At 54.2% G+C, this 17,851-nt stretch overlaps 1 protein-coding gene across 1 annotated transcript; it reads right to left on the bottom strand.

The window, feature by feature from the left end:
* Positions 1-5,995: 5,995 nt before the first annotated feature.
* LOC124965732 (glycoprotein Xg-like) lies at positions 5,996-14,702 on the bottom strand. The gene is given in 4 exon segments (XM_047526884.1): positions 5,996-6,114; positions 6,117-6,557; positions 8,561-8,705; positions 14,667-14,702. Coding segments are annotated over 4 exon segments (741 nt in total).
* Positions 14,703-17,851: the final 3,149 nt, after the last annotated feature.

Here is a 17,851-nt window from a genome sequence, read left to right as displayed (position 1 = left end):
AGGGCAGGCTCAGCCTGAGAGCTGCTGTTCTACACCATGGAGTCACTCAGGGCAGGCACAGCCTGAGAGCTGCTGTTCTACACCATGGAGTCACTCAGGGCAGGCTCAGCCTGAGAGCTGCTGTTCTACACCATGGAGTCACTCAGGGCAGGCACAGCCTGAGAGCTGCTGTTCTACACCATGGAGTCACTCAGGGCAGGCACAGCCTGAGAGCTGCTGTTCTACACCATGGAGTCACTCAGGGCAGGCACAGCCTGGGAGCTGCTGTTCTACACCATGGAGTCACTCAGGGCAGGCACAGCCTGGGAGCTGCTGTTCTACACCATGGAGTCACTCAGGGCAGGCACAGCCTGGGAGCTGCTGTTCTACACCATGGAGTCACTCAGGGCAGGCACAGCCTGGGAGCTGCTGTTCTACACCATGGAGCCACTCAGGGCAGGCACAGCCTGAGAGCTGCTGTTCTACACCATGGAGTCACTCAGAACAGCCCTCCACAAAAAGCTTATGAATTGTTTCTGAAATTTTTTTGTTTTTTGTTTTTTTTTGGGTGCTGAGGATCGAACCCAGGGCCTTGTTCTTGCAAGGCAAGCACTCTACCGACTGAGCTATCTCCCCAGCCTTGTTTCTGGAATTTTTTACTTAAAAGTTTCGGACCTCGGTTGACTGAGACCGTGGGCAGTGACATTATGGATGAAGGCCTCCAGGGCATTTTCCATTGACTTTTTATATCTCACCCATCTATGAGCGAGTAGGAGTTTTACAATTTTTTGATGAAATCTTGCTTGTCAATTTTTTTCTTTTTTGATAAGGTTTTTGAGACCTAAGAAAATCTTGGTTACCCCATTATGTTTTCCCCTAGAAGATTTATAGGTTTGGCTTTTCAGTCTGGGTCTGTGACACATTTTGAATTATTTCCTAGGTTAAGGATGATGTATGGAATAAAGTTCTTTCTTTTCCTTATAAATATCTAGTCATTCTAGTAGCATTTATGAAAGCTTTTCCTCATTGCAGAGCTTTTTAAAACTATTTTTAGTTGCAGATGGATACGATAATCTTATTTTATTCATTGATTTTTTTAAAGTGGTGCTAAGGATCAAACCCAGTGCTTTCCACAAGCTTAGCAAGTACTCCATCACTGAGCCACAACCCCAGCCCCTCACTCGAGAGTTTTGATCAAAACTTACTTGATTCAGTCAGATGTGGTGGCACAGACCTCTAATCTCAGCAATTTGGGAGGCTGAGGCAGGAGGATCACAAGTTCAAACCATCTTTAGCAACTTAGTGAGACCCCGTCTCAAAATAAAGAATGAAAAGAGCTGGTGACGAGGCTTAGTAGCTAAGCGCCTCTGGATTCAATCCCTGGTACCCCCACACACCCAAAATTAAGTGACCGGGCTGGAGACACAGCTCACTGGCAGTGTGTGCCTGGCACATGGGAGGCCCTGAGATCTGTCCTGAAACCACAAACCGACACCAAAGCCACCGACCAAGTGCCCGAGTGACCCTGCCCTTAGTTCCAGGCTTTCCGTACTCTTTGACTAATTCATCTGCTATTAATCCAGCGCCATACTGATGACCACAGCATAATAATCTGTAAGTCAGGTATTATAAACAGCTTACGTTTCGTTCTTTTTCAATATGCCTTTGGATATTCTAGGTGCTTTCATTCCACATAGATTTTAGAATCAGACCTTACGCACGAGACCCCAGGTCTGATCCCAGCATGGGAGAGAAGAAAGAAAAAACAAACCAAACAAAAGCTCAGCAGTCGATCCCCCATCTGATGACAGGCATGCTGCTTGAGAGTGTTCAGCTTCTGGAATCACCCTGTGGACAGCCTGCAAAACACTCAGCACAGGAACCTAGGTCGCATTATTTCAAGTCACAAAGACTAACGCGTAGCATAACTAAAAATAAAATAACTATTAAAATCAAAAGACGGGCAATCCCGCCATTTAAATCTGCATCCTCTAGGGCAGGGAATTGTTAGACAGTAGCTATTTAATCTAAAGGGAAGGATACAGTTCACAAGAGCCAAACCGTGGAGCCAGCCCAGGTGTCCATCAACAGATGAATGGGTATGAAAATGTGGTCGAGAGACACGGTGGAGTTTTATCAGCCATAAAGAAAAATGAAATCATGTTGTTCGCAGAAAAATGGATGGAACTAGAGACCACTGTATTAAGTGAGATAAGCCAACCTCAGAAGGTCAGGTTGTGTGTTCTCTCTCACTTGTGGAAGGTAGAGGGGAAAGGGAAAGGAAGGTGGGGTGGGTCTCAGTGGAGGAAAGGGCGGGAGTACTGAGCAGTGTATGGGCCTAATCATGCTGTGAGATGGTGTGCAGGTGTGACTGCGTAACGACAGATCCCATGATCAGGTACAACTATCACACACCAACAAAAATGGGGAAAAACAGAAGTGCCCCATAACTGCAGCATGTGGAGTCTGGCAGGAACCGCCCAGAGAAAACCCAGGGGAAGACGCCTCTGCCAGCAGGCTGCGGGGAGGCGGCCGGGAGGCAGCTCTCTTCAGCCCAAGCCTGCACCCTTCAGAGCTTTTAAAAAGCAAGTCACATGTATCATAGTGCTAAAAATTAGTTTCAATGCGAAAAAAAGCTGGATCGAGGCGTATCTGCATTATGCAGTCAAAAATAGACAAGCAGCTGTTTCAAATGCTTGTGATTTTTGGCTACAAAAGACCCAGTTAGTTTATTTTTATAAAATTCCTCTTTTGTTTCCAAATGAAGAGAGAAGATTTCGAACCGCTATTCATTGTCTGTTCAGAAACCACACAGAGGTCTTTTTTCCCTCCATAAGTGAAAAACCAAACTGATTTTTTGAAACTGTTTTCTCTTTAATCATTCATTTTTTGGAGAACCAAGGACAGCTTGATGTGCTATGTAAGGATCGTGATTGCAAGGTATAGCTCGGGAACTTGAAAAGTGATTTTGTACTTCTCCTGGTTAATTCTTATGAAGGAACATCCTGATTGAAGCAAGTTTTCCTTATGCTTCCCCATTTTTTTTAGGAGGTGGGGAGGCACAGGGAGCAGGTTATGGGAATTGAACCCAGGGGTGCTTAACCCCTGAGCCACATCTCCCAGCCCGTTTTACTTTTTATTTGGAGACAGGGTCTCACTGTGTTGCTGAGGCTTTGAACTCCGGATCCTCCTGCCTTGGCCTCCAGAGTCGCTGGGATGACCGACCTGCGCTCAGGACCCGGCGCTTGCCATTGGGAAGCTCTCCGCGCAGCTGGAGGCGCCTGGGCGCCCACAGCGTGTGCCGCCCCCAGGATCACCCGCTCCAGGCCTGGCGGCCCTCCAGAGCTGCCCTGAGCTGGGCCTGCCCTGTCCCAGGCTCGGAGGCCGCCGTTCTGGCCCCAGCTCTGCGAGCTGCAGGGCGGCTCCCCGGGGAAGGGCCGTGGCAGAGCCCATGTTTTGTGTCTGGGTGACTTGTCCTCGCCCTGTGCTAGCGGCTCAGAGTCGCAATCTTTGCGTGTACGTTACTCGTCCTTAGGCATCGGGTATCTCCCCCTTTCGCCTACTGTGGATAATACTGCTGTGAACATCGGTAGGGACTTATTTCAATATTCGCTGGGGTCCTTGCTGCCCACCTTTTGGGTAAACACCCAGAAGCCGAATTGCCAGTTCATTAGGATAAGTTTATGTTTTTTTAAAAATGTTTTTTTATAAGCCTATTTTTTTTCAGAGTTCCAATTTGCCACACTCTCACCAATACTTGTGATTTGTTTTGTTTTTCAATGATAAACATCCTGGTTGGTGTGCGATGGTACCCAGTGTGGTTTCTAGCTGCATTTCCTTGAGGCTGAGTGACAGGCGCATCTTTCCGCGACTGGGGGCTGTTCTGAATCTTCTTTGAGAAGTGCCCTGCGAGTCCTTCGCCCTTTTTCAGTCGGCTCTTGCTGCTGGGCACAGCGGTGGGGCTGAGGCCTCCTTCAGGAACTCGGAGACGACTCTGAGCAGATAACCCACGTGCAGGTATTCCTCTTGTTCCACTCACGTCCGGCTTCTGCAGTCGTTTTCTATGCAATAAAGTAAACTGTAACAGGCTAAGGAATGGAAACCGCTCGGTGCTCCAGCCCACCAGCCTGCAGGTGGGTCTGCGCTGCTCCCCAGCAGCCCTGTGTCAAAGGCCCTCCGTGCTACCTCAAGGTGGGGCCTCACAGAAGTTCCCGGGCATGCCCTTGAAGGCACGGAGAAACCAGCCCCTTCCTTTTCCTTCCTGGTCTTGAGGCCAGGCTCTGCCCCACCCCATGTCCCACCTGACGTGCTGCCTGACCACAGGCCCAGAGCAATGGGGCAGCACGTCATGACGTCATGGCCTGAACCCTCTGGAACCATGAGCCAGAATAAGCCCCCCCCCCTCTCTCACACACACACACACACACACACGCATACACACCCACAACACAGTGAAAGGATTAGGTTATTCTGTCAGTTCATTTAAGGAATGATTGGTATGGGTTGAGATTAGATTTTTTTCTTTTTTTTGTTTTTTGTTTTTTGTTTTCTACTTTTACAGATGCATTTTGATTCATTGTACACAAATGGGGTACAATTTTTCATTTCTATGGTTGTACAGGAGTAGATTGGATATGCAAATTAAGTATATTTCAACTTACTTTTTTTCTTAGCCTTCTCTCTTTATGAGTTGATTATCATAGGTGTTTTGTTACAGTAGCAGAAAGTTAACACACTACCCAATGAGTCAGTTGCATCTGCTGGGTGATAAATTCCCCAATGACTAACACACGTGCTGGTTCATCTGATCTTATCATTGAATAACCATTTAGTGGCTTTTAAACAATCTGTTTAAAGCTGAAAATTTAAAGAAGTAATTGCTGCATTACCCTGGATGAGACTCTCCCGTGCGTTCTGTTATCCCACACTGGGGCGCAGAACTTGAAATCCAGTTGTACAGTTTAAAAACGAAGTGTACCTTTCACTTCGTGAATCCTCTCTGTGCTCATGTTAGGAAGAGCCCAGTCCGGCTGTCTCTGCTGGAAGGCCTCCATTCGCCAGGCAGGGCAGGGTGTTTCCCTGTGGGGGTAGAACAGAGTGCACTGGAGCTGCGGAAGACACACCTGCTGGCTCGGTGCTGCGCTTCGGCCGGGCATTCACGCTCTTGTCCATATTTATTAATCCATAAAAGCCAGTCCAGGGCTGAGGGTGAGCTCAGGGTCCAAGCGCTAGCGTGGTTTCATCCCCAGTCCCCACCCCATAATCAATTCACCACTAATGAGATTTGGTTCCATTCTTTTGTTTTGTTTTAACAGAAGTGACTTTTTTCATTTTTAAGCCTCAAATTCCAGTCTTACTTCCTACAGGGAATAATAAATCTGCACCAGCGCCAGAAGATGGCCGGATTCTCCGGGGGGCATTGGAATCGCCGTGCGCCTTTCACCGCGAGCGGAGTTTCAGTAATCACTGACCAGGCGGAGCAGGTCAGCGGGGGTCCAGCCTCGGACCTCAGCTCCTTGGAAACCCAATGGTTCTGTGTGTCTCTGAGACGCCTCGGGAGCCCCCCCCCCCCGCCAGCTACCTACGCCCCACCCTGCGCGCCTGGCCTCCCCGCGGGGCTCAGCCTGGGCGCACGGCCGCCTGCAGGGCCTGAAGACCTCAGAGACCCGGCTGGAGTCTCTCCGTCCAGATCTAGGCAGGAAGGACCCGTGGGACTGAGCCATCTCGCAACGCAGGGTGGGCCGAACTTATTTTTAACAACGCCCCTTCAAAAAAAGGAAGAAAGAAAAAAGAGAGAGGAGAGAGAGAGGACGCATTCCTTTGGAGGCAGCTGACCTGCTTCCAGCAGAAGGAAATGCACTTACAGTCAGCCCACTAGGGGAAAAGCTCTAAAAGGAGCTTTCCACAGGAGGGGCGGCGGGTTTCCCTTTCCACAGGAGGGGCGGCGGGTTTCCCTTTCCACAGGACCGACGGCGGGTTTCCGACTTCCCTGAGTTTTTCCGGGATTTGGACGTCTTCAGATCGTCTCTGGTTCACCGGCCCAAAAGTAATTTCTCCTCCGGTCGGACTTGAAGTAGCTGACCCCGGCCCCCACCAAGGTCACCACCGCCACAGACACGATGGGGATCACGACCTGGCCACCGTCTTGCCTTGTGGCAACCCACAAGGTCCGCTGTCCGTCTCTACAGTCTGCGTCCAGCCGCCGCCCGCGCCGCTGGTGCTGCGGCCACCTCCGCCTGCAGGAGGCCTTGGCCTGGTTGGGTGGTGTCCATCATCCCCGTTGCTATAGTAACCTCCACTGTGATCAGAATTCCCAGGCTGTGGGTGAGGCTGGGGTTTCGGCCTTGGGTAGATATTGCTTCTGTGGTCTACGATTCCAGGCTGGCGGCCATAAGGGGGCTTCGGCTTGGGTAGATATCTGACCCCGCGCCAAAGTTTGCCTGTAAGTGGCTGCCGGGCTCTGCCGCCCCAGGCCCAGGAATCTGCAGGGGTTCCCGCCGGTCGCCGATCCTTTCCGCTCACACATTTTATATCGGTGCTTCGACGTTGCCGACCGGAGGTGTTGTTCTGGGTCCATTCTTAAGAGGAAACATGGCCAGTTAATATGACATCTGAGGTTGTTTGAAAGCTCTGTGAAAGAAAAGCCCCACTGTGATCCGGAGGCAATTAATTTAGAGAAAGGCGATTTCCAGAGGTGAGCATTGTCTTCCAGGGGCATTGCTGACACATGACATTTGAAATACGTTTTCATTCCCTCCTTTCTCAAAGATGGTTTTGACATGATTGCTTCTGGGAATTTCCTGGCAACACACACAGAAGCCTTGAACTGGATGAAGTTGACGTACAAAGCCTTTGAAGTTTGTCTTTGATTTTTTTAAAAAAGAAAGAAAGGGGGAAGGAGATTTATCATCACTAACACATCTTTGAAAGTTTTCTAGGCTCATGCTATGGTGCTATGGAAACCAAAACCAAGTAGAAACACTTTCGGGAAGGATGGAATTTGGGGATTTCCCCCAACTTTCCCTGACCTTCCCCTTCACAGAGGTGTGGAGGCCGAGGCTGCTCCCTAGGCCTTGGGCTGGTGAGGAGCAGGGGGCTTCCAGAAGGCAGGGCCTGGGCAAGGCAGGACAGGCCCAGGGAGTGGCCAGCGTGACCCCAGCCTGCTCCTGAGTGCCTCTCATTGCCTGTTCCCCGACCTAATCAGCACAGGGGAGGAGGGAGAACCAGCAGCAGCCTGCTAATATCAAGGGTGCAGTGTGTACTCAGAAGAATGATGGCGAGGAATGCTCTAGAATATTAAGGGGAAAGCAAGAAACATAAGTTAATAGGATTCCATTCATGCTTTTTAAAATGGTGTGCTGGGCCCTTGACCTGGAAAACAAATGCAGCCATCGTCCCATAGGGGGTGAGCCCTTGTAAGGCCAGCTTCCTCCCCTCCACAGGCAGGCCAGGCCCTCTCACCGTGCCTGCGTGGGTCCCCCTGGTTCCCCGAGGCGGGGTGGAGCGGCTTTCCCTCTGTACCACGCCAGCCCAGTGGGTCTCCCAAGCCCACCCAAGAACAACTAAGGCTCAGATCACCTGAAACTCAGAAGGTAGCAAGACCCTAAGGCAGAGGCTGCCTCCTGTGGGAAAGCTCCCTGCGGGTGCCCCACCTTTGTCCAGGTGGCTTCCCTAGGCTTTGGGTCACCTGCCCCCACTTCCCTCTTGAAGCCCCCAGTAGTACTCCCTGCCGCCTGCCCACTCTGCCTGCTTCCTTCTACAGATGCGGTGGCCTGGGCTTTCCTCTCCTTTTCCTGAGGGATCTATGGAACCCTTATACTGTGAGGAATGGCACCTCTTTCTCTGCTCTTGAAAATGCTCCAGGGCTGGGGAGATAGTTCAGCTGGTAGAGTGCTTGCCAGGCAAGCACAAGGCCCTGAGTTCGATCCCCAGTACCGCAAAAAAAAAAGAGAATGCTCCAGAATGGGTTCTGTGATGTGTGTGGGGGGGAGCCGTCTTGCCAGATGTGGTGAGTGTAGCAGAGGAGGTGGGGGTCATCCGGGAGCTGGTGGGTGGAAGGTGCTGGGTCCCTGAGGCCCTGGGCCTGGTAGGTGGGAAGTGCTGGTCCTTTAGGAGCTCGCCTGATGGTGGGAGGTGCTGGGTCCTTAGGAGCTGGGCCTGGTAGGTGGGAAGTGCTGGTCCTTTAGGAGATGGGTGTGGTGGGTGGGAGGTGCTGGGTCCTTTAGGAGCTGGGCCTGGTGGTTGGAGGTGCTGGGACCTTAGGAGCTGGGCCTGGTGGGTTGGAGGTGCCGGACTTTAGGAGATGTCCTGGTAGTGGGAGGTGCTGGATCATTTAGGAGATTGGCCTGGTGGTTGGAGGTGCTCGGTCCTTTAGGAGACGGGCCTGGTGGTTGGAGGTGCTGGGTCCCTGAGGAGCTGGGCCTATTGGGTTGGAGGTACTGGGTCCTTTAGGAGCTGGGCCTGGTGGTTGGAGGTGCTGGGTCCCTGAGGAGCTGGGCCTATTGGGTTGGAGGTGCTGGGTCCTTTAGGAGTTGGGCCTGGTGGTTGGAGGTCCTGGGACCTTAGGAGCTGGTCCTGGTACTTGGAGAAGCTGGATCCTTTAGGCGCCTGGCCTGGTAGGTGGGAGGTGCTGCATGCCTGAGGTTCTGGGCCTGGTAGTTGGAGGTACTGGTCCTTAGGTGCTGGGTCTGGTGGGTGGGAAATGCTGGGTCCTCTAAGAGCTGGTTCTGGTAGTTGGAGGAGCTGGGTCATTTAGGAGATAGGCCTGGTGGGTAGGAGGTGCAGGGTCCTTTAGGAGCAGGGCCTGGTAATTGGAGGTGCTGGGTCCTTTAGAAACTAAGACTAGTGGGTGGGAGGTGCTGGGCCTTTAAAAGCTGGGTCTGGTGGGTGGGAGGTGTTGAGTCCTTTAGGAGCGAGGCCTGGTGGGTTGGAGGTGTGGGGCCCTTAAGGAGATGGGCCTGGTGGTTGGAGGTGCTGGTCCTTTAGGAGCTGGTCCTGGTGATGGGAGGTTCTGAGTCCTTTAGGAGCTGGTCCTGGTGGGTGGGAGGTGCTGGGTCCTTTAGGAGTTGGGGCTCGTGGGTTGGAAATGCTAGTCCTTCAGGAGCTGGGCCTGGTGGGTGGGAGGTGCTGGGTCCTTTAGGAGTTGGGGCTCGTGGGTTGGAAATGCTAGTCCTTCAGGAGCTGGGTCTGGTGGGTGGGAGGTGCTGGTCCTTTAGGAGCTGGTCCTGGTGGGTTGGAGGTGCTGGTCCTTTAGGAGCTGGTCCTGGTGGGTTGGAGGTGCTGGTCCTTTAGGAGCTGGGTCTGGTGGGTGGGAGGTGCTGGTCCTTTAGGAGCTGGTCCTGGTGGGTTGGAGGTGCTGGTCCTTTAGGAGCTGGTCCTGGTGGGTGGGAGGTGCTGGTCCTTTAGGAGCTGGTCCTGGTGGGTTGGAGGTGCTGGTCCTTTAGGAGCTGGGCCTGGTGGGTGGGAGGTGCTGGGTCCTTTAGGAGTTGGGGCTCGTGGGTTGGAAATGCTAGTCCTTCAGGAGCTGGGTCTGGTGGGTGGGAGGTGCTACGTCCCTGAGGAGTTGGGCCTGGTGGGTGGTAGGGGCTGGGTCCCTGAGGCACTGGGCCTGGCAGGATGGAGGTACTGGTCCTTAGGTGCTGAGTCTGGTGGGTGGGAGGTGCTAGGAGGAGCTGGTCCTGGTAGTTGAAGGAGCTGGGCCTGGTGGCTGGGAGGTCCCAGAGGAAATGGGCCTGGTGGGTTGGAGGTGCTGGTTTTTAAGAGCTGGGTCTGGTGGGTGGTAGGTACTGGGTCCATTAGGAGGTGGGCCTGGAGGGTTGGAGTTGCTGGTCCTTTAGGAGCTGCGCCTGGAGCGTTGAGGTGCTGGTCCTTTAGGAGCTGGTCCTGGTGGTTGGAGGTGCTGGGTCCTTTAGGAGCTGCGCCTGGAGCGTTGGAGGTGCTAGGACTTTAGGAACTGGGCCTGGTGGTTGGAGGTGCTGGGTCCTTTAGGAGCTGGGCCTCGTGTTTGGAGGTGCAGGGTCCTTTAGGAGATGGGCCTGGTGGGTAGGAGGTGCTGGGTCCTTGAGGAGCTTGGCCTGGTGGGTTGGAGGTGCTGGTCCTTTAGGAGCTGGGCCTGGTGGTTGGAAGTGCTGGGTCCATTAGGAAATGGGTCTCATTTAGGAGTTCCTTTAGGAGTTGGGCCTGGTGGTTGGAGGTGCTGGGTCCTTTAGGAGACGGGCCTGGTGGTTGGAGGTGCTGGGTCACTGAGGAGGTGGGCCTGGTGGGTTGGAGGTGCCGGGTACTTTAGGAGATGGTCATGATGGTTGGAAGTGGCCATTCCTTGAAAGATGGGCCTGGTGGTGGGAGGTGCTGGGGCCTTTACATGCTGAGCCTGGTGGTTGGGAGTTGCTGGGTCCCTGAGGAGCTCATCCTGGTGGGTTGGAGTTTCTGGGTTTTTAGGAGCTGGGCCTGGTGGTGGGAGGTGCAGGGTCAGGATATGGGCCTGGTAGTGGGAGGTCCTGGATCCTTTATGTGCTGAGCCTGGTGGGTTGGAGGTGCTGGATCCTTGAGGAGCTGGGTCTGGTGGTGGGAGTTGCTGGATCCTTTAGGAACTGAGCCTGGTGGGTGGGAGGTGCTGGTCCTTTAGGATATGGGCTGGTGGTTGGAGTTGCTGGTACTTTACATGCTGGGCCTGGTGGTTGGAGGTACTGGGAATTTAGGAGCTGGGCCTGGTGGGTGGGAGATCCTGGTTCTTTAGGACCTGGGCCTGGTGTTTGGAGGTGCTGGGTCCTTTAGGAGACAGGCCTGGGGTTTGGAGGTGCTGGGTATTTTAGGAACTGAGCCTGATGGGTGGGAGGTGTTGGGTACTTGAAGAGCTGGGCCTGGTGGGTGGGAGGTGTTAGGCCCTTTAGGAGCAGGGCCTGGTGAGTGGGAGGTGCTTCGTCCCTGAGGAGATGGGCCAGGTGGGTTGGAGGTGCTGGGTCCTTTAGGAGCTGGGTCTGGTAGTTGGAGGAGCTGGGACTTTAGGATCTGGGCCTGGTGGAATGGAGGTGTTGGTCCTGTAGGAGCTGGGCCTGGTAGGTGAGAGGTGTTGGGTCCCTGATTTGCTGGGTTGGTGGTACTGGTCCTTAGGGGCTGGTCTTGGTAGTTGGAGGAGCTGGGTCCTTTAGGAGTTGCGCCTGTTGTGTGGGAGGTGCTATGTCCCTGAGGAGCCTGGTGGGTGGGAGGTGCTGGTTCTTTTAGGAGATGGGCCTGGTGGTTGGAGGTGGTGGGACTTCAGGAACTGGGCCTGGTGGGTGGGAGGTGCTGGGTCCCTGAGGAGTTGGGACTTTTGGGTTGGAGGTGCTGGTCCTTTAAGACTCGGACTGGTGGGTAGGAGGTGCTGGTTCCTTTAGGAGATGGGCCTGGTGGTTTGAGGTTCTGGTCCTTTAGGAGCTGGGCATGGTGGTGGGAGGTACTGGGTCTGGTGGGTGGGAGATGCTGAGTTCATTAGGAGCTTGGCCTGGTAGCTGGAGGTGCTGGGTCCTTTAGGAGCTGGGCCAAGTGGTGGGAGGTGCTGGGTACTTTAGGAGATGGGCCAGTTGGGTGGGAGGTGCTGGTCCTTTAGGAGCTGGGTCTGGTGGTTAGAGGTGCTGGGTCCTTTAGGAGCTGGACCTGGTGGTTGGAAGTGCTGGGACCTTAGGAGTTGGGCCTGGTAGGTGGGAGGTCTGGGTCCTTTAGGAGCTGGGCCTGGTGGGTATGAGGAGCTGGGTCCCTGAGGAGCTGGGCCTGGTGGTTGGAGGTGATGGGTCCTTTAGGAGATGGGCCAGTGGTTGGAGGAGCTGGGTAGTTTAGGAGCTGGGCCTGGTGGTTGGAGGCTGGGTCCTTAGGAGACGGGCCTAATGGTTGGAGGTGCTGGGTCCTTTAGGAGCTGGGCCTGGTGGTTGGAGGTGCTGGGTCCTTTAGGAGCTGGGCCTGGTGGTTGGAGGTGCTGGGTCTTTAGGAGCTGGGCCTGGTGTTGGAGGTGCTGGGAACTTAGGAGCTGGGCCTGGTGGGTTGGAAGTGCTAGTCTTTTAGGAGCTTGGTCTGGTGGTTGGAGGTGATGGGTCCTTAAGGAGATGGGCCTGGTTGTGGGAGATTCTGGGTAGTTTAGGAGATGGGCCTGGTGGTGGGAGGTGCTGGGTACTTTAGGATCTGGGTCCGGTGGGTGGAAGGTGCTGGTTCCTTTAGGAGCTGGGCCTGGTGGCTTGAGGTGCTGGGTCATTAAGGAGCTGGGCCTGGTGGGAGGAGTTGGGTCGTGGGGCTGTGCCCTGCAGGGTGCTGCGACCCTGGCCCCTCCTGTCTCTCCCTTGCCTCCAGCCACCATGAGGTGAACAGGCTCACTGCTCACGTGTTCTTGTCATGACGTGCTGTGCTGCCACTGTCCCAAACCAGTGGGGCCAGGTGACCATGGATGGAAACCTCTCTGACTATGAGCCCAAGTCACCCTTTTTTCCTCCTGAGTAGCGTATTTTAGGTCTTTGTCACAGGGACACACAGCCAGCCAACATGGGGGCTCAGCTGGCTAAAATGGGTGTGGATTTGTGCATACATTGTTCATGTGCCTTCTGCTTCAGGGACCTCGGACAGTCTGAAGTGAAGCCACCAGAAAAGTGATGCAGACCAACAGAAAAGGAGCTGTGGTTGACATGTGGCCTTTTAAACCTGACGCTGGTGCTCTGAACTGATGTTTATTTAGCAAGTGTGTAAATATGTGGGGAGAGTTCCCAGAGGGCCTCTCGAATCAACTATGACATTCTCCAAAGCTCAGAAGATGACCTTGGGAAAGTACCTGTAGTACAGGCTTTTTTTTGCGGTGCTGGGGATCGAACCCAGGGCCTTGTGTTTGCGAGGCGAGCACTCTACCAACTGAGCTATCTCCCCAGCCCAGTATAGGCTTTTAAAATACACCCCCTTTTACTTTATCTCATCTGAGTGCGTGGTGCAGGCCAAAGGTGCACTTCAGCTGTGATCGAAAGGAGGCAGTTTCACAGATGAGGGAATTTGCAGTCACTCTAAGATTTGCAGAGTTCTCAAATTGGGGAGTGACGGAGCTGGAGGAAAACAGGCCTGGAGAGTCAGTCTGATCGAGGGGCTTTTAGGTGTACAGCGTGGTCTGTTTCCTTCCCTTCTGGCTCCTTTCCACCTATCTTTACCCTGTGCATCCTACCTCAATCAAAGGGAGTGTGGAAGAGCCCGGCCGAGCAGAATGTGATGTCTGTAGGAGAGAGGAATGGCGTGGGACAGAGGAGGGACAGAGCCCCAACTAGAGGCTAGGAGAGGCGGGCGATCCCTCTCCTCTTGGCTCCAGAAGGAACTGAGCCACCTGATCTCACCCTGAAGGAACTGAATCCAGGCTTCTGACTTCCAGTCTGCAAGAGATCAAGTTGGTATTGTTTTAGGCCGCCAGGTGAGTGGAGGTGAAACCCGTAGAGTTGGTATTTCAGCAGCTTGTGCGATGCCATAAACCCTTATTCAGAGACAGGTTTTTAAAATGCACTGCTAAATAATCAGAGATACTATAGGAGCTTTTGGTTGGGCACATGGGTATCAAAGTCCTTCTCAGTCTGGGGAGACACGTCTGAAGCCTGCTCTCTTGTTGGGGGTCTACTGCTTTGCTTTCTTCTTAAAGGAAAAGTCAGCGAGATAAGAAAAGTGCCGGCCAGGGAAAGCGCTTTTTCAGTTGGTATGCCCAGGAAGCCCAGCTCTGTGTCTGTCTGGGCTCCAGCTTCGCCAAGGAAGAAGAGGAGACGGTGTTCCCAGGTGACATCTGCTGCGTGCCTTCTTGGCCTCTGCTGGCATCAGACTCTGGGAAGCGAGGGTCCAGCTTCACTCCAGGTTCCTCCCCGGCTTCCTTCTCTCATTCTTGGCAAAATGCAACTGATTCGTCACAGGGAACTTTGTTTTTGTTTTCATTATGCCAGCAAAATTTTCAAGGGAAAGGTGGAATAAAGCAAAAATTTGTGGGGTCTATGACTAATTAAGTGTACTTTTAACACATGGGCATGCTTATTGTTAATATTTTCATTTTGGAACATTCCAGACATATCCCAAAGTAGAATAGGGAACCCCAGGTCCTCATCACCCAGCTGCAGCCACCGTTACTCCACGGCTGACCCCAGGTCACTCCCCACCCCTCCAGTCCTGGAGCATTTGAAAGCAAGTCCCAGACACCAAATCATTTCATAAGAAAAGACGTGATTATTTAAAAGAACGGGCAATACAAACAGGAAGCTTGAAATTCAAAAGTTGGGAAACCAAGTTATCAAGCAGTCAGTCAGAGGGCTTCTCTCTTAGTTGTTGATGTACCTTTATTTTATTCATTTATTTCTATGTGGTGCTGACAATCGAACCCAGTGCCTCACACATGCGAGGCAAGCGCTCTACCACTGAGCCCCAGCCCCAGCCAGAGGGGTTGTCTGTCTCCCCAGAGGCAGCGGCTATGGGCCACTCCTAATAGGTTCTTCCAACAAAGCACCACTTTGTTTAACAAAAAGGAAATTCCTCCTAAGAAATAGCATCCAAACAGTCCGAGCTTTCACTCAGTGTTCATCATGGATGGCCCCTTTGGAGAGAAGGATCCATTGGGCTATAGACCATGCCCCGGGTAGATTAATTAGTATTTGTGGATTGACTGAGTCCAGAGCTACTTAAAGATGGAAGTTACTCTGAGCTGTCTGTAAGGCACCCACTTGCAGCACCTTATCTGGGCCACACGCAGACTGCATGCTCGGGAGGAGACTAAACCAACCCAAGGGTCAGAGAAGGGAAGCCAGGAGGCTCCGAGGGCAGCAGAGGCCAGGTCAGATTGCCTCCCCTGCACCCGGCACCTTTTGCCTACTGTCTGCTGGGTTCTCCTGGCAGCCGCTGCTCCCTGGAGCACATGCCCACCTGGCAGGCATCGTCATACCCACAGCCGAGGGCAGGGCTGCGGGTGCCTGAGTTGCCCGGGAGAGGAATGCTTGTGGCCGCGGATGCAGAGCCCGCCAAGGGACTTCTCCCAGGACTCAAGGCAACTGAGCAGAAGCCACCCAGCAAAATGTCGCCAAGATCCACCCCCAGCCTCCGCTCTGATGTGCCCCCGCCTGCAGGGTGGCTTGTGCTCAGAGAAGCCTCCGCAGTGTGGGAAGCTCCTGGCAGACAGCAGCTCCGTGCTCCTCCCCACCGTGTCTGTAACTCCACTTCACAGGGCATAAAACGAGATGCAGACATCCCAAGAGACCAGCCCGAGGCCCGCAGTCGTTCAGGAGCAAAGCGGGACTTCAGGGATTCTCTGGCCAGGAGCCCAGGGTCCCTTCTTCACGGCACAGCTGGTCAGGTACAAAGCCGGTGCAGCTCCCTATTTAATGAGAAGCTGCAGAGTGTGACCAGGGCTTGGAAGGCTGTAAGCACGTGTGCTGGGTTTGAGTTTGATGTAGTCACTTGGAAAGGGCGTTTCAGGCAGAGGGAACACACTGAGCGTGTGGGACGAGGAAGGCAGCTGGTATTTCGAGAGCATGACACGGGAGCCGAGCCGCCGTGGGGGGAGTGAGCTGCGGGCGCGGAGCCGGCGGAGCACTGGGCTGGGAGAGCTTGCACTCCATCCTCCATCCTCCAGCCCCACCCCCTGTTGTCCCTCCTTCTCCTTCTCTGAGACGGGGTCTTGCTATGTCGCTGGGGCTGCCCCGAAACTCCTGGGCTCAAGAGATCTTCCTGCCTGAGCCCCCCAGGTAGCTGGGACTCCAGGCACACGCCACTGTGTCTGGCAGCTGGAGCTTGGCTGAGGTCAACGCTGGGCAGGGGAAGCCTCTGCAGTGGCCTGAGGACACCTGGGTGGAGAGCCCAGGACAGAGGTGTTTCCTGTGGGGCTCCCGCCAGGGCCCCTCCGTCCAGCTAGAGTGATGCTACCGCAGCTCCTGGCCCTGGGGACACCTGCCCCAGGAGCACAGAGGGGGCGCCGGGTGTTGGCAGTGGTGTCTGAAAGGCCCACGTTTCTTGGTAGCCAGCGGGTGGCTCCACCTTCTCTTTGAGCACGTGGGGGCGCCGGGTCTGCTGGTTTCAAATGCCCTGGAACGCAGAACTGGCTTGGTGCTTTCTCCCCTGGCCTGTTTCATGGGCTCACAGTTCCAGGTGCTTCTGCGACTGGAAGACTGCGGTTCTGCTGCTGGGAGGCCGTGCAGCGGGGTCAGCTGGCCGGCCAGCGGAGGCCTCGACCGGGAGACCTCACTCGGCTGCGTGGGTTTCCATCCAGGACGTGTCTTCAGTACGAGGCAGCAGCTGGGCTCCCCTGTGCTGAGGCCGGGTGCCGAGTCTGGGTGCTTTGTAACGCTGCCAAGTTGTGATGGTATCGGAGAAGTCTCGGAACCCACCGGCACGTTCCCCTGGCCCAGTGAGGTGATTAGGCACACGTGGCCACCGTTGTGCTGGGACTGAGACTAAGGATATGGCATCACTTGGGGTTTCAGTTGTGAAAAGCAGAGACTGACATTCGTCACCATGTCGGGGAGTCATGGCAGGGCAACACCTGCACCTGATGCAGCACCTGATGCTGCTCGGCTCCTCGGCCCAGGGGAGGCGCCTGGGTCAGCCCGTCGGCTGGCAGGTCCTCTCCCGGGGAAGAGCTGGTCCCAAGGCCAGGCTTTGTCACACTCTGCTCCCCATAGAAAGGTGTGAATTAAAAACAACCGAATTACGAGAGTGGGTGGTTTTTCAATCTATTTATGGGCCCATCAACATCAGGAGAATCGTCTCAGAATGAAAAGTTCCTCTCCTTCCCCTCCTTCCTTGAATGTTTGTTTTCCTTTTTATTCAGATCAAAGGACAAAGGCCGGGTGCAGAGGCTTGGGAGGCTGAGGCAGGAGGATCACAAGTTCAAAGCCAGCCTCTGCATTTAGCAAGACCCTAAGCAACTTAGCAAGACTCTGTCTCTAAATAAAAAATTAAAAGGGCTGGGGATGTGGCTCACTGGTTAAGTGCCTCTGGGTTCAATCCCAGGAACCAAAATAAAGAAAGAAATGGAAGGACTAGGGCAGGAGAGTCTTTAATGAATACCCGGATGTCAGGAGCCCGAGGGCAGGGAGGGCCTCGAGGGCAGGGAGGACCTCAAGGGCAGGGAGGGCCTCAAGGGCAGGGAGGGCCTCCAGGGGAGGGAGGGTCTCGAGGGCAGGGAGGGCCTCCACACACCCCAGGCAGCACCGAAGGCTGCAGCTCTGCTGCTCTTTCATCTTTGAAGTTGCTGAACACCTGTGCTCTTGCATGTCCTTCAAGCTTCCTGATCCTTTTAAGAAAGCTGATCATTTCTGGAGCCTTGGAGTGTGGGCAGGCCTGGCCTCCTGCCAGGAGTCGCGGGCGAGGCTCTGCTCTGGGCCCTGGTGCGGCTCTGAGCTCGGGACCTGCTCGGAGGAAACCTGCAGGCCTATTCCAAACAACTCATGAAGGAGAGAGTCGTGAACACTCGTCAGCCAGGTTTGCCGGCACAGTCACCCTGACGTGAGCAGGCCCCAGCGCCTCCCCTCCCCTCCCGGGGCGCCCAGCCCAGCCCAAGGCACCGAACTCCTTAGGTCACCGTCACCGCAGAGGTAAGGCCATTCCAAGTCAGAAGCGTCACGGAGGCAGGCGGAGCGGGGCGGGGCAAAGCTGGGAAGGGCAGCGGCTTCACTGTGCTATTGCACAGCTGCAAGCCCTTGTAGTGGTTTTAAGTTGAATTAGAATATATTCTTAAAGATCATTCTTCTGAGTCTTAAAACCATGGTCTTGGAATTTCTTGCTGACCTTTCCGTTGGTTCTCATTAAAGATGTTGAAACTCGGCTGTTTAAATGAATACTCTGAACTGAGTCTGCTCCTGAACTCCTCCCAGAGGAAAGGGGGACCCACGGTGGGAGAGGCTGCAAGCTACAG

This window comes from Sciurus carolinensis, chromosome 15 (genome assembly GCF_902686445.1).
Source record: "Sciurus carolinensis chromosome 15, mSciCar1.2, whole genome shotgun sequence".
Taxonomy (NCBI): Eukaryota; Metazoa; Chordata; class Mammalia; order Rodentia; family Sciuridae; genus Sciurus; species Sciurus carolinensis.
This window is presented reverse-complemented; position numbering and strand designations above follow the sequence as displayed.